Source organism: Bufo bufo, chromosome 10 (assembly GCF_905171765.1).
Source record: "Bufo bufo chromosome 10, aBufBuf1.1, whole genome shotgun sequence".
In the NCBI taxonomy this organism is placed as follows: Eukaryota; Metazoa; Chordata; class Amphibia; order Anura; family Bufonidae; genus Bufo; species Bufo bufo.
In genome coordinates, this window is record NC_053398.1 from 81751065 (window position 1) to 81768210 (window position 17146).

A 17146-nucleotide genomic window follows, 5' to 3' on the forward strand; every position below is an offset into this window, starting at 1 on the left:
TTGACCGGGCACCAGTCGTTGTGCGAGGGGTAGAAAGAAACCAGGGTTGGAGGCCCTGTCTGAGCGGTCTTGGTAGATGGAATGCTCAGTACAAACAGGTCGTGATGCCAGGTCAAGTGCTGCTTCTGGAGATGACGGCCACTGCGGACGGAGGTGGTGAATTCCCCTGGACGAAGGAACCCGTAAAACCCCAGGTAAAGGGCGGCTTTAATGATTGTGCTAATCAAGGGCCCAAAAGGATCACCATCCAGAGCCAAGGACAATAGCCTAAATAAGGAGCCGGACATGGGTTGCCGGACCACCGGCCTGCTTGCACCAGCTTTCTTAATGCCCGGAGTGTGGCCTTGATGGCCTGTGATGTCAAGAAAGTGATCCGGGCCGGATTGTCCAACGTGAATTGATGTTGTACCCCTGCTAAATACAGGCGGATGGTATTGTGAGCGAGCCCGAGGTTGGCATGGCAATGCGCGATGAAGGCCATAATGAATGACACGTCATCCACGTCATCCACGATAGTTCCTGACTGTATTTTCAGACAGGCTCTGGTGCAACAGGTCTTTTGCTTTGGTGATTAATGATGTTAGTCCCACACCAGGTCGCTGTACGCCGGAACGCCTGCCCCCGTTGCGTCTGCGAGTGGCATGTTCTGAAAGAAGACATTGACGTTAAACCTGGACAGCGCATCAGCAGCCGTATTCTTGGAACCCTGTATGTGGGAGCACTCAATGCAGAAATTGTGTACCATGAACAACCAAACCAGCCTACGCATAAGAGCCATGATTTTAGGGGATTTGGCTCTGCCATTGCGGATGATGTCGACCAAGTCCTGACTATCGGTAATGAATAATACCCTTGAGTTAGACCAAACGTGGCCCCACACATGGGCCGCTGCCACCACTGGATACAACTCCAACAAGGTAGAAGACCTAAGGGCCTGCCCGTCCAGCATAATCTGGGACGGCCAGGCACCGGCCAGCCAGTGGTTGCCAAATATGGCTGCAAAGCCATTGGATGCGGCCGCGTCGGAATAGACCGTGGGAGAGGACGGGTCCCGGGGGGGAATGAACAACCTGACGCCATTCCATGAGGACATGAACGTGCTCCACATGGACAGGTCTGCCATGGCCTGTTGGTCCAAACGAATGACACTGTCTTGTTCCGGGGCTGATGGCAGGAGCAGCAAGAGCCGAGACACGAAGGTGCGCCCCTGGGGCATGACCCTCATGGCGAAATTCAGCCGGCCCAGCAAGGATTGGAGGCTTGTTTTGGTCAGGAAGCAGGATTTGGCAGCCTCCTGGATGGCTAACCGGATCTGCTGTAACTTCTCCTCGGGGAGCCTTGCTTCCAACTTAACCGAATCCAGAATGACCCCCAGGGAGGTGATCGTTGAGGAAGGACCGACCGTCTTCCCCGTGGCGACAGGAACCTGAAGCGCCAAAAACAACTCCAGCAGGGAGGATAAACCGGAGGGCTGACGGGAGGGGTGTTCCACCAGCAGGAAATCATCCAGGTAGTGGATACACATAGGAGCCTGCCCATGTTCGACCAGAATCCAGTGCAGGGCCTGGGCCAGCCGGTCAAACAGCCATGGGCTGCTTTTCGAGCCAAACGTAAGACGATTGGCAAAGTAGTATCTGCCTGCCCATTTGATGCCATAATATTGCCACAGTTGCGGGAGAGTCGGGAGCAACTTAAAGGCATCGGCAATATCAGTTTTAGACAACCAGGCCCCCCTGCCTGCCTTGAGAACGAACTGAATGGCCTCATCGATAGAGGAGTACTTCATGCTGAACTCTTCTGATGGTATGAGAGAGTTAATACTAGGGATGTGCGAGGAATGAGGAGCCGAGAGATCGTAGATCAGCCTTTTTTTATTTGAGCCTCTCTTAGCCACCACTCCAATCGGGTTGACCCTCCAAACTTCAAAGGGAATCGAGTCAAAAGGGCCGATGATGAAGCCTTTATCCAATTCCGAGGATAATGCCGCTTGCACCGCCTCAGAATCCTGTCTTGCAGAGAGGAGGTTCTCACACTCCCAATTCGAATGTGGCAGGGCCACCAATCCTGTGTGGAACCCTAGTGAAAGGCCAGTGATCAAGTGTTGCTCGAACTGCCGGTCGTCATGACCTTCCAGGAGCGCCTCCAGGAGATCCACGTTGACGTCAGTCAGTCATGCCTGCTTGGCAGATTTTTTGGGACAGGTGGACCTGGGATGTGCCCGAAAGCAGACCGTGCACACGTGAAGGGCCCTGCACCCGCTGAACATGCAGTGACCGAAGTTGAAATTATTGCATATCTGGCTCTTGCCCAGATACACAATATGCCTGCCAAACTTGTCCATGAGGGCCGGGCCCCTGGGGACACCCGATGTTCCCGGAAGGGCTCTGTCCGGATGGGCAGACGCCTCGTTGGGGCACCATTCCATGGCATGGAAAATAGACTGGCATGCGCCACAAGTGGGGGCTCGGAGACCAGCAAAATGCCTGCAGAAAAGCTCCATGTCCAGCACAGCCCAATTAGTCATAAACTGGAACTGTGCTAGGGAGGCTGCGGCTTTAGCCGCGAAGGACCGGTGATAGTCATAGAACGCCGAGCCCCCATACTTGTGACCCAAATCAGTAACTTGATACAAATAGGCGTCCAGCTCCTCCCTTCTATTGGGCTGCGCCGAGCAGATGACGTCTCTGAACAAGCTAAATGCGAGAACAAATTCCGGTATAGACAGCTTGCGATTCAACCTGGCATCTTTAGACCTCATCACCACTGACACCTCCCCGCAATCAATGGTTCTGTGCTCGCTAGCATCGTGCGAAGCTATGAGGATAGATGCCAGGTTGACTTCTTTACCTGCCAGTATATCCCTCCTAATATTCTCCGCCACAAAATGAGCCGGGACAATGGCCGGCGGAGTAGAAGACATACCTGGGGAACCCGCCAACGGCCCCGACACTGCCGACACGGGCGCCACTGACTGCGAAGAGGTAGAGGCCCTGGACTCCAGCTCCATGACCCTGTGCTGGATGTCCGCTACCGAGGCAGCCAGACTCCCCATAGTGGCATTTAATTGAGCCAGTGCTGACTGGATAGTAGGTACTGCCAGCTGCTCGCTGGCTGGAACCGGGCTAGATACCAGTAGCCTATAAAGTTCGGCTTTCCTGGCCAAAGCCGGGTGACTAATGCCCTTTCTATTTAATTCGGCCACCAGTTTTGGAATTGTCCAGTTCCTCAGGGATCCATGACCAGCCAGACCGAAAACCACGGACCCGGAGATGGACGAGGCATCGTCGATGTCTGAGGCCTGGGACATGTTGATCGCGCTGCAAGAACTCTACGCCCTGGATAACACCTGAGGACAAAACCTTTGTTACTTGTGCGGACACTAGGCGCGTCTAGGACATCCCGATGGCCCCCCACCCTTTTTTTTTTTTTGGCCTTTACCAGAAAGACCGCCCCTAGATTATGGCCGGCCTGACGAACCTGAATTGATACTCACCTGGTTATGGAATTTGGTGAAAATGATAACGATACTGTACTGGAGGCCCGTACCACCGACCGAGGTGGAGGCCTTTTTTATGGGAAACTGCAGGCACCGAGACCCCAAACGTGCTGCCGTATAAACAAAGAACAAGTATGAAAATCTAAATGCATCGGGAATATAACCAACCTGGTAGCGTCAGGCCGTACAACCTGCCCCTAAGGGTAAAAGAGAAACATGGCCTAAACGTTTTAGGCAACAATGCTGAGGACAGAAGAGCCAACAAACCAGGATGACGTGCCCCCCGGGCGTGCTGCTAGGTCAAGCATGCTGCTATGGGCGGATGTGTGCCAAGATTGGTGAAAAAAAGAGACCCCTGGACGTACTTAGACAGGACACCATGCCGCCGGGGCGGCTGACGCGACATTGCCTGAATGCTTCAGACAAACGTGTAACAAGAGACGAGTAAGACAACCTGGACGTACCAGGTAGGACCACGTGTCACCGGGGTGACGGACGTAATATTTGCCCGAACGTTTCAAGCAGACGTACAACAGGAGATGAATATGACAACCTGGACGTTCCAGGCAGGACCACGTGCCACCAGCGTGGCAGACATACTTTGCCTGAACGTTTCAAGCAGACGTGCAACAGTAGACGAGCATGGCAACCTGGACGTTCCAGGAGTGAACAACATAATACCGCTTGAACGCTTCAAGCGGACGTACCACATGAGATGACGAGACACCCTGGGATCCAGGACACCGTGCCACGAAGTGGCAGACGTGACATTTGCCTGAACGCTTCAAGCAGACGTACCACAATAAACAAAATGACAACCTGGGGTTCAAGGCCGGACCACATGCCTCCAGAGCGGCGGACGCAACAATGCCTGAACGCTTCAAGCAGACGTACCACAATAAACAATGAGACAACCTGGAGTACCGGGCAGGACTACATGCCACCGGAGTGGCGGACGCAACAAAGCCTGAACGCTTCAAGCAGACGTACCACAATAGACAAAGTGACAACCTGGACGTTCCAGGCAGAATCATGTGCCACCGGGGTGGCCGACAGAATAGCGCCTGAACGTTTCAAGCAGACGAGCAACGAGGGAGAAAGACGGGTATGACAACCTGGACGTGCCACGAGGGACCACATGCCACGGGTGCGGCGGACATCACATATGGGACGTGTGAAAGTGCCTGCGGCCAAACCCCCGTGACACATACCATACCCGTATAGTAGGGCTGCAGTAAACGATTATTTTAGTAATCGAGTATTCTATCGATTATTTTTTACGATTAATCGAGTAATCTAATAAGAAAAAAATAATACTGTTTTCCTTTATAAAAACTCAGACGCCCTGCCATTAGCCCCCAACACCCTTTGTTCCCCACTGTGCGATCAGCCCAAGTGCATCAGTTCCCCCCAGTGCCATCAGCTCTGCCCCCTTGTGCCATCAGCTCTGCCCCCTTGTGCCATCAGCTCTGCCCCCTTGTGCCATCAGCTCTGCCCCCTTGTGCCATCAGCAGCTCTGCCCCCTTGTGCCATCAGCAGCTGTGCCCCCTTGTGCCATCAGCAGCTCTGCCCCCTTGTGCCATCAGCAGCTCTGCCCCCTTGTGCCATCAGCAGCTCTGCCCCCTTGTGCCATCAGCAGCTCTGCCCCCTTGTGCCATCAGCAGCTCTGCCCCCTTGTGCCATCAGCAGCTCTGCCCCCTTGTGCCATCAGCAGCTCTGCCCCCTTGTGCCATCAGCAGCTCTGCCCCCTTGTGCCATCAGCTCTGCCCCCATTGTGCCATCAGCTCTGCCCCCATTGTGCCATCAGCTCTGCCCCCATTGTGCCATCAGCTCTGCCCCCATTGTGCCATCAGCTCTGCCCCCATTGTGCCATCAGCTCTGTTGCCATGCTCCTCCTGACACCCGTAGTGCACAGCGTCACTGGTTTCTATGACGCTGTGCACTCCAGGCGCCTGGCCTTAGTTGCGCCCCCACCCCCTCGGTTTCATCCACTTACCTTTCCAGCAGGGGCGCTGCCGACACTCCATCGTTCTGCGCTGCTCTGCTCCTGACGTCACACAGTGCGTCGGGTCACGGCGTGCGTACGTCAGGAGGTCAGAGCAGCGCGGGACCATGGACGTACTGTGGAGTGTCCGGAGGCCGCCTGCTGGAAAGGTAAGTATTCCAAGCGCCGCAGGAGACCATGGAGCGGGAGTAATAGCAAGCGCTTCACTCCCGCTCCATGGTCACATGACACAAACGAATCTTCGATGCAAAAAATTTGCATCGAGGATTTTTTTGTGTCGAATTACTCGATTTAATCGAGTAATCGTTTCAGCCCTACCGTATAGAAAACAGGACGTACCACCTACTGCAAGTAAGGAATCCTTGAAACGGAGTGGAGCATCAGATAACCGACCAGAAGCAGACACTGCAATATGATGATGCAAGACAATAATGTAAAGTTTTTTTTTTTTTTTATTCAGCTTTCCCACAGAACACAGGCACTGCTGCTCCCGTACGGAGAGCCCAACAACACCGCTCTAGAGCAGGAAAAGTAAAGATATCTAGAAGCTTGAGGTATTCAATATGGCACTCACAGACAGAAAACTAAATAGGTGAATGGGTAACAGCTCCCATGAAAAACCAGCCACGTGCCTAGCCAAGTGCACGTGCTGACGTGCATGCGCCTCTGCAAATGTGACCCAATGATGATCAGCAACGTGCCTGATGGAAACAGTGGGCACATATAACAAGGTATTTATTAATACAACCTATATATGTATAATACAATTAGATGAAATGAAATAAAATATCAAAAAACACATCTACCGTTAGTATATGTGTGAGACTCCAGCTATGTTGAAAAAGCTGGTGCCTGATAACTATCACACGTATAGCAAGGATATAGACCACAAGATAGTATATCCAGTATAGTGTCAAAATCACATCTACTGTCGGTATATATGTGATACTCCAGCCATGCAGGAAAAGCTGGTACTTGATACTATCACTTGTGGGCGGGGTTCCTATACACGGCGCGAGCATTACCAGGGGCGGAGCCGCAGGGCGTGCCTAGCAACCGGCACACGCGGCTGCTCCTGGAACACCCGCCCGCACACAAACAGCCTGCGCTGCCCGGCCTGCCTCATGGAAGCCTGCCGGCCACGGCATACCCCCCAACGTGCCTGCACCGCCCATGTACCGCAGTGAGGACCATGATCAGCCGTGCGCTGCCCCCCCCCCCCCCCCCCCGCCGGGGTGAGGACCCGACCCGCCGTGCGGTCACCACCCTGCTTACCTGGACGAAAAACGAGACGAGCCGAACGCCGACCAATACTTACCCAGACCGAGACTCAAAGGAGCGGGACGTGCAGGAACCAGACGTGAACCGGAAGTGCCAGGTAACTGGCTGCACGTCCCGTCCCCTGCACTCCGTGGATTTTATAGCAAAGGGGCGGGGCCTATGCCCCTCCCACAAATACAGGCTGCACGGCAGCCTTAACTACATATATATATATATATATATATTAAAAAGGAGCTGTTACATTAATGCCCATTTTAAAAATAAAAGCTAGAAATATAGCTGCATCCAGGAATGATCTATTGTCAAAAAATCAGATAAAATAACAAAAGGGCAGAAGCAAAACTTGGCTTCATACAATGGGTATTTATAAATGTGGTACTACATGCTGTGGGATATGTACTCATAGATTTATTAGTAACACAAAAGAGATCATATCGACAGCAATAGGGGAGACATACATTATAGGTGATTTCATTAATTGTTCTTTCAGATATGTTATATATATATATATATATGTAGTTAAGGCTGCCGTGCAGCCTGTATTTGTGGGAGGGGCATAGGCCCCGCCCCCTTTTGCTATAAAACCCGAGGAGTGCAAGGGACGGGACGTGCAGCCAGTTACCCCCACCCTCCCTTCCCTTTTTCTTAGCTCTTCCTTAAGGGTAGGCCCCCTTTTAGGCCTATCCTCGTTACAGGCTTCCGGCATTTCCAAGCCAGATGGTGGCGCTAGCTCCTACGTCCAGGGACCGGCGCCCTGACCACAAATATATATATATAAAATAACGTGTTGAATGTGAAAAAACAATATGTGGGAAGTACAATGTGATCTCTATGAAAAAGTATTGGTTAGCATGCATCACATATTGTTAGTCCTAATTCACACAATGCTGAGGACAGAAGAGCCAACAAACCAGGATGACGTGCCCCCCGGGCGTGCTGCTAGGTCAAGCATGCTGCTATGGGCGGATGTGTGCCAAGATTGGTGAAAAAAAGAGACCCCTGGACGTACTTAGACAGGACACCATGCCGCCGGGGCGGCTGACGCGACATTGCCTGAATGCTTCAGACAAACGTGTAACAAGAGACGAGTAAGACAACCTGGACGTACCAGGTAGGACCACGTGTCACCGGGGTGACGGACGTAATATTTGCCCGAACGTTTCAAGCAGACGTACAACAGGAGATGAATATGACAACCTGGACGTTCCAGGCAGGACCACGTGCCACCAGCGTGGCAGACATACTTTGCCTGAACGTTTCAAGCAGACGTGCAACAGTAGACGAGCATGGCAACCTGGACGTTCCAGGAGTGAACAACATAATACCGCTTGAACGCTTCAAGCGGACGTACCACATGAGATGACGAGACACCCTGGGATCCAGGACACCGTGCCACGAAGTGGCAGACGTGACATTTGCCTGAACGCTTCAAGCAGACGTACCACAATAAACAAAATGACAACCTGGGGTTCAAGGCCGGACCACATGCCTCCAGAGCGGCGGACGCAACAATGCCTGAACGCTTCAAGCAGACGTACCACAATAAACAATGAGACAACCTGGAGTACCGGGCAGGACTACATGCCACCGGAGTGGCGGACGCAACAAAGCCTGAACGCTTCAAGCAGACGTACCACAATAGACAAAGTGACAACCTGGACGTTCCAGGCAGAATCATGTGCCACCGGGGTGGCCGACAGAATAGCGCCTGAACGTTTCAAGCAGACGAGCAACGAGGGAGAAAGACGGGTATGACAACCTGGACGTGCCACGAGGGACCACATGCCACGGGTGCGGCGGACATCACATATGGGACGTGTGAAAGTGCCTGCGGCCAAACCCCCGTGACACATACCATACCCGTATAGTAGGGCTGCAGTAAACGATTATTTTAGTAATCGAGTATTCTATCGATTATTTTTTACGATTAATCGAGTAATCTAATAAGAAAAAAATAATACTGTTTTCCTTTATAAAAACTCAGACGCCCTGCCATTAGCCCCCAACACCCTTTGTTCCCCACTGTGCGATCAGCCCAAGTGCATCAGTTCCCCCCAGTGCCATCAGCTCTGCCCCCTTGTGCCATCAGCTCTGCCCCCTTGTGCCATCAGCTCTGCCCCCTTGTGCCATCAGCTCTGCCCCCTTGTGCCATCAGCAGCTCTGCCCCCTTGTGCCATCAGCAGCTGTGCCCCCTTGTGCCATCAGCAGCTCTGCCCCCTTGTGCCATCAGCAGCTCTGCCCCCTTGTGCCATCAGCAGCTCTGCCCCCTTGTGCCATCAGCAGCTCTGCCCCCTTGTGCCATCAGCAGCTCTGCCCCCTTGTGCCATCAGCAGCTCTGCCCCCTTGTGCCATCAGCAGCTCTGCCCCCTTGTGCCATCAGCAGCTCTGCCCCCTTGTGCCATCAGCTCTGCCCCCATTGTGCCATCAGCTCTGCCCCCATTGTGCCATCAGCTCTGCCCCCATTGTGCCATCAGCTCTGCCCCCATTGTGCCATCAGCTCTGCCCCCATTGTGCCATCAGCTCTGTTGCCATGCTCCTCCTGACACCCGTAGTGCACAGCGTCACTGGTTTCTATGACGCTGTGCACTCCAGGCGCCTGGCCTTAGTTGCGCCCCCACCCCCTCGGTTTCATCCACTTACCTTTCCAGCAGGGGCGCTGCCGACACTCCATCGTTCTGCGCTGCTCTGCTCCTGACGTCACACAGTGCGTCGGGTCACGGCGTGCGTACGTCAGGAGGTCAGAGCAGCGCGGGACCATGGACGTACTGTGGAGTGTCCGGAGGCCGCCTGCTGGAAAGGTAAGTATTCCAAGCGCCGCAGGAGACCATGGAGCGGGAGTAATAGCAAGCGCTTCACTCCCGCTCCATGGTCACATGACACAAACGAATCTTCGATGCAAAAAATTTGCATCGAGGATTTTTTTGTGTCGAATTACTCGATTTAATCGAGTAATCGTTTCAGCCCTACCGTATAGAAAACAGGACGTACCACCTACTGCAAGTAAGGAATCCTTGAAACGGAGTGGAGCATCAGATAACCGACCAGAAGCAGACACTGCAATATGATGATGCAAGACAATAATGTAAAGTTTTTTTTTTTTTTTATTCAGCTTTCCCACAGAACACAGGCACTGCTGCTCCCGTACGGAGAGCCCAACAACACCGCTCTAGAGCAGGAAAAGTAAAGATATCTAGAAGCTTGAGGTATTCAATATGGCACTCACAGACAGAAAACTAAATAGGTGAATGGGTAACAGCTCCCATGAAAAACCAGCCACGTGCCTAGCCAAGTGCACGTGCTGACGTGCATGCGCCTCTGCAAATGTGACCCAATGATGATCAGCAACGTGCCTGATGGAAACAGTGGGCACATATAACAAGGTATTTATTAATACAACCTATATATGTATAATACAATTAGATGAAATGAAATAAAATATCAAAAAACACATCTACCGTTAGTATATGTGTGAGACTCCAGCTATGTTGAAAAAGCTGGTGCCTGATAACTATCACACGTATAGCAAGGATATAGACCACAAGATAGTATATCCAGTATAGTGTCAAAATCACATCTACTGTCGGTATATATGTGATACTCCAGCCATGCAGGAAAAGCTGGTACTTGATACTATCACTTGTGGGCGGGGTTCCTATACACGGCGCGAGCATTACCAGGGGCGGAGCCGCAGGGCGTGCCTAGCAACCGGCACACGCGGCTGCTCCTGGAACACCCGCCCGCACACAAACAGCCTGCGCTGCCCGGCCTGCCTCATGGAAGCCTGCCGGCCACGGCATACCCCCCAACGTGCCTGCACCGCCCATGTACCGCAGTGAGGACCATGATCAGCCGTGCGCTGCCCCCCCCCCCCCCCCCCCGCCGGGGTGAGGACCCGACCCGCCGTGCGGTCACCACCCTGCTTACCTGGACGAAAAACGAGACGAGCCGAACGCCGACCAATACTTACCCAGACCGAGACTCAAAGGAGCGGGACGTGCAGGAACCAGACGTGAACCGGAAGTGCCAGGTAACTGGCTGCACGTCCCGTCCCCTGCACTCCGTGGATTTTATAGCAAAGGGGCGGGGCCTATGCCCCTCCCACAAATACAGGCTGCACGGCAGCCTTAACTACATATATATATATATATATTAAAAAGGAGCTGTTACATTAATGCCCATTTTAAAAATAAAAGCTAGAAATATAGCTGCATCCAGGAATGATCTATTGTCAAAAAATCAGATAAAATAACAAAAGGGCAGAAGCAAAACTTGGCTTCATACAATGGGTATTTATAAATGTGGTACTACATGCTGTGGGATATGTACTCATAGATTTATTAGTAACACAAAAGAGATCATATCGACAGCAATAGGGGAGACATACATTATAGGTGATTTCATTAATTGTTCTTTCAGATATGTTATATATATATATATATGTAGTTAAGGCTGCCGTGCAGCCTGTATTTGTGGGAGGGGCATAGGCCCCGCCCCCTTTTGCTATAAAACCCGAGGAGTGCAAGGGACGGGACGTGCAGCCAGTTACCCCCACCCTCCCTTCCCTTTTTCTTAGCTCTTCCTTAAGGGTAGGCCCCCTTTTAGGCCTATCCTCGTTACAGGCTTCCGGCATTTCCAAGCCAGATGGTGGCGCTAGCTCCTACGTCCAGGGACCGGCGCCCTGACCACAAATATATATATATAAAATAACGTGTTGAATGTGAAAAAACAATATGTGGGAAGTACAATGTGATCTCTATGAAAAAGTATTGGTTAGCATGCATCACATATTGTTAGTCCTAATTCACACAATGGGGCCCATTTATCAAGCTCGTCTGTTTTTGGCCATAAAATTAGACAGGCATATATTATTCGGCTGGCTTTCTTTTACTGAGTATTAAAAGTCACAAAGCATTAGACTTGGCTTATTTTTATTAGTCTCACCTCTGGTGGCTGCTTTTCAGTTAGACAGGTTTCTTTTCAGTTAGACTGGTCTAAATGTATTTATGCATTAAAAAAAAGTCACATCTTTGTGGAGAAAAGTCGCATGTCTCCCGGACAGTGTGACTTTTATTGCAAGAAAGAAATCGCACTACACCACTGAAAACAAACTAATAAAACTACAACAGCCCTACAGGACTACATAAATAGGTCAGAAAAAATATTACAAAAGTTCCGAATTTGTCTAAAAAAAAATCTAAACGAGGGAGAAAGGCCTCCAAAACAGGTGCAATTTCAGTAGGAAATGCCAATAAAAAAATAAAACTGTCTAAAACAGCATTTTTTTTTTTTTTTTTTTTACTAACAACAGGTACAAACACTTTTTAGTAATTGTGCCCCAATATGTCAGCTGCTTCGAGACATTTTGCTGAGGTGCATGATGGCAGGGTGGATATGTTACAAGTAAGGTCGTGTTCAAATCACGGTTATGGAATCCATAAGACGGAAGTCAAAACGGAAGCCTTTAAGAGGAATTCCGTTTTGATCCATCATAATAGAAGTCTATTGGAATCATAATGGACCTGTTCCCGTTATGCAAGATGGAAAACAAATGACACTAAACTGTGTAAAGTAATTAACACGGAAGAGGACAGTATACTGCTACAGATAGATCTGGATAGATTGGAAGCTTTGGCAGAGAAGTGGCAGATGAGGTTTAACACTGAAAATGTAAGGTTATGTACATGGGAAGGAATAATGCAAGTCACCAGTACATACTAAATGGTAAAACACTGGGTAACACTTACATGGAAAAGAACCTAGGAATTTTAGTGAACAGCAAACTAAGCTGTAGAAACCAGTGTCAGGCAGCTGCGGCCAAGCCCAATAAGAAAATGGGTTGCATCAAAAAGGGGCATAGATGCCCGTGATGAGAACATAGTTGTACCACTTTACAAATCATTAGTCAGACCACACATGGAGTACTGTGTACAGTTCTGGGCTCCTGTGAACAAGGCAGATATAGCAGAGCTGGAGAGGGTTCAGAGGAGGGCAACTAAAGTAATAATTGGAATGGGGGGACTACAGTTTCCTGAAAGATTATCAAAATTGGGGTTATTCACTTTAGAAAAAAGACAACTGAGGGGAAATATAACTATGTATAAATATATCAGGGGTCAGTACAGAGATCTCTCCCATCATCTATTTATCCCCAGGACTGTGAAAATGTTCTTTTTTTTTTACTCCCAACCCTCCCAAAGCCATAACTGTTTTATTTTTTCATTCATATAGCTGTAGGAGGGCTTGTTTTTTTTTTTGCTGGACAAGATGCAATTTCTAATGTAACCATATACAGTTGCAATTACCATTCTGCCACATTTTTATGGTTTTTTTTTATACCATTTCCTATGCAGTAAAACTGACCTGTTACATTTCTTCTCCAGGTCAGTACAATTACGGGGATACCACATATGTATAGTTTTTCTTGTGTTTTAATACTGAACAAAAAAAAAACTTGAAAAGATTTATTTATTTATTTTCATCGCCATATTCTGACGATTTTTGTAGTTATGTATGCAGAGCTGTGTGGGGGCCCATTTTTTGTGGGGCGCTCTGTACTTTTCAATAAAACCATGTTGGGGTGTGTATGACAATTCTCATATAAAATGTATTACATAGTTTCTTATATTTACTTGTACTATTGATTTATGCAAAGTTGTCTGAAAGTACAATGACCATTTAGGTTTGTTCCTGACAGAGATTGTGTCTTTTTCACTTAAAATCTGATTTTCTAATGGTTGCATGAGACTGTAAATAGATGGATTGATAAAATAAGTATGTCTATTTTTTGTTCTATAGGTGAACCAGTGTCCTTTTCAACCAAAGCAGGCCGGGTTCAGCCGAAGACTTCCGGAGTTAAATAATTGACACAATATTGGTGCAATTGTAAACGGATCCGTCCCCTATTGACTATCAATGTAAAGTCAGGACGGATCCGTTTGACTTACCCTTAGACTTTTTTTGACTAAGTTATGCAGACGGATTAGTACTGAACGGATACCATAGTTTGCATTTATAGGTGCGGATCCGTCTGGTATCTGCACAAACGCAGGTGTGAAAGTAGCCTAACACGGAGTTGTGCATGTTCAGAAATATAAATTGGTTACATAGTTGTTAAGATTGGAAAAAGACAAAAGTCCATCAAGTCCAACCTGTAATCCTGCTATATCCATCCCTGGATCAATGTCCATCTTCCCTTCAAAAAGGGGTTGGGCCAAAGAGAAAGGGTGTGTAGAGCAAGATTTCTATATATTGTCATAAGGCTCAATGTTATTTTGAATTAAAAAGTCATCTAAACCTTTTTTTAAGCCATCTACTGTATTTGCTATGACCAGCTCCTGCGACAGGCTATTCCAGAGATTCACAGATCTTACTGTAAAGAATGCTTGTCGCCTCTTATGACTGAATATTTTTTTTCTCCAGTTGTAGGAAGTGGTCCCTTGTTTTTGAGGGGGTTTAACACAGAATAGCTTCCCTTGATATTTTTTGTATGGTCCGTTTATATATTTGTACAGGTTATTCATGGCCCCCCTTAGACATCTTTTTTTAAGGCTAAACAAATTCAGTTCATTTAATCTTTGCTCATAACGAAGATCTTCCAGGCCCTTTATGATTTTAGTTGCTCTTCTCTGTACTTTTTCTAACTCCAGGGCATCCTTTTTATGGACTGGTGCCCAGAACTGAACTGCATATTCCAGTTGAGGCTGCACCAACGCTTTCTATAGTGGCAATATTACATCCTTGTCACTCGAGTCCATACCTCTTTTAATAAAAGACAAAATTCTGTTGGCCTTAGAGGCAGCTGACTGGCATTGCATGCTGTTATTTAGTCTATGATCTACTAATACACGCAGATCCTTCTCAACAAGCGACTCTTCCAGTGTTACTCCCCCTAGGACATATGCTGCATGCAGATTATTAGCCTCCAAGTACATAACTTTACATTTATCTATATTGAACCTCATTTGCCAAGTGGAGGCCCAAACAGTAAGTTTGTCCAAGTCAGCTTTTAACTTATTAACAGCTTCCATAGACTGGACTGTATTACACTGACTGTAAGTTTGGTGTCATCTGCAAAAATAGAAACAGCACTATTAATCCCATCCTCTCTGTCATTAATGAATTAGTTAAATAATAGCAGACCCAGCACAGAACCTTGAGGTACACCACTTATAACCGGGGACCATTCAGAGTAGGAATCATGGACCTCAACTCTTTGGATACAATCATGAAGCCAATTTTCAATCCAATTACAAATTATATTTTCTAAACCAATAGACCTCAATTTACCCATTAGTCGTCTGAGTGGGACAGTATCAAATGCCTTTTCAAAGTCCAAAACACAATATCGACAGCCTTCCTTCTGTCCAGGCTTCTACTCACCTCATAAAAACAAATCAGGTTAGTTTGACAGCTTCTGTTCTTACTAAAACCATGTTGGCTATCACTTATTATATTATTGACAGTAACATAATCCTGTATTTAGTCCCGTAGAAGGCCCTCAAACATTTTTCCCACTATGGATGTAAAGCTTAGGTCTATAATTTCCTGGTGAAGACCTAGCACCCTTTTTGAAAATGGGCACCAAATTCACCTTGCGACAGTCGTTTAGTATAATGTCATTAAACAATCTGTAAATATTATGAACATAGGCAAAGCAATAATTGAACGGAGCTCCTTTAGAACTCTAGGGTTTAATCCATCTGGACCTGGGGCCTTGTTCACTTTTAATTTTTTTAGCATATTAGGAATCATATTTAAAATCAACCAGGCAAGTATGTTATTTGAGGTATTGCCACCAGTGGTACCACCCTCATGATATGCCCTCTCTTCTTTTGTATATGCAGAGCTAAAAAAAACATTTAGGAGCTCTGCCTTCTCTCGATCCCCAGTGACCAACACCCCATTACCGTCATTTAGGGGTTTTACATGCTTACATACATTTTTTTTTAAAGGGAGTCTGTCACCTACTTTGAACATAGTAAACTGTTATCACTGTCCTGTAGGTCAGCGGTCCCCAACCGCCGGGCCGCGGCCCAGGACCAGGCCCTGAAAGATTGTTTGCTGGGCCGCGGCAATACAGAGGAGCGGAGACGCCAGGCACATGCGCGCCCGACGCGCACATCACACACAGCGCGCGGCCGTACAGTGGGAAGGAAGGAGAGTGTTTCTTCCTTCGAACTGTGATGCCGGCCAGCCACTGCCACCAAATAAAATGCTTAAAAAGGGCTAGTGAGGCAGAGATTGCTTATGTCCCACTGCCGCACCAATGAAAAAGCTGAAAAGGGCTTGTGAGGGAGTGATTGGTTGGGTCTCACTGCCCCACCAATGGAAATAAACATGACAGCCCGAGGGGGAAGGGGGTTTGTCGGCATCCAGTTTCAGCTAGTATCTGAGGGAGTGAGCGGGAGAATGACCTGGAGTTCCTCTTCCATGTCACCTTGAAAATATCAGCAGTGCAGCAGAGCCCAGTGACCACTAGACCCTAGTCAGTTTTGTGCAGCCAATTTAGGTATAGTTACTATGTCAGCCTGAAATAAAGGCAGGGAGATATCAATATAATAGTAAGGTCTATTTCACACTGCTGGCATAGTCCCTGCATGTTGTTCTACAGAGAACAACCTGCCAGAGCTATCTGTTTCCGGCATTGCCAGATGTTACCAGAATGTCTTCCATTCCCATAATGTCTTCCGTTCCCATGGACTATATTGGAGTCTGGCAGAGATCCAGCCGCTACCCAGGATTCGGCTGGAGAAATACCACTGGTTAGTCAATGGAGCTAGCTGGCATTCCGGTAACATCCAGCAATTTTGGATCCAGATAGCTCTGGATCCAACATTTGGGGTTAATGTGACTCGATAACCGCAATGTTGCCAGTAGCCATAATTTGAGAAGATGGGGTCATCTATTATTAATCTGAGGTATATGGTGCTATTACATTAATACCCCCTATGTACCTCACATTAAAAGTAAGTGGCCCCAAGCACCTCATCAAATAATGGCCAACATTGGGTTACCATTAATGTGAGGTACACATGATGAGGTTACTTACTTATTAATATGCACCTTGTGTTTTGTTATGCGCATGAATCAGTCAACGCCGACCAGCACCCCCCACCCCACCCAATCCCTGGGAAAATTGTCTTGCATGAAACTGGTCCATGGTGCAAAAAAGGTTGGGGACCACTGCTGTTAACCGTTTGTACCTTTCTTTCTTATTTCTGTATATATGATGTTGAATAAACGAAGTTTGAAGATATATGCAAATGAGCTGCAGGTCCCCAGGGGCGTTCCTGTAATGAATAATGGGGAAAAGAGGGACACCAGAAAGACAATAAGGGAGAGGACAAAGAAAGCCTCAAGGCTAG

The 17146-nt window shown here is 48.4% G+C and overlaps 1 protein-coding gene across 1 annotated transcript in view; it reads left to right on the top strand.

Moving 5' to 3' along the window:
- The window catches only part of PGGHG (protein-glucosylgalactosylhydroxylysine glucosidase), a 436976-nt gene extending 423322 nt beyond the window's left edge, over positions 1-13654 (top strand). The window contains exon 14 of the mRNA XM_040409837.1: positions 13578-13654. Coding sequence (XP_040265771.1) covers positions 13578-13642 — 65 coding nt within the window. The 3' untranslated portion in view covers positions 13643-13654. The remainder of the gene's footprint in view (positions 1-13577) is intronic.
- The last annotated feature ends 3492 nt before the right edge of the window (positions 13655-17146 follow it).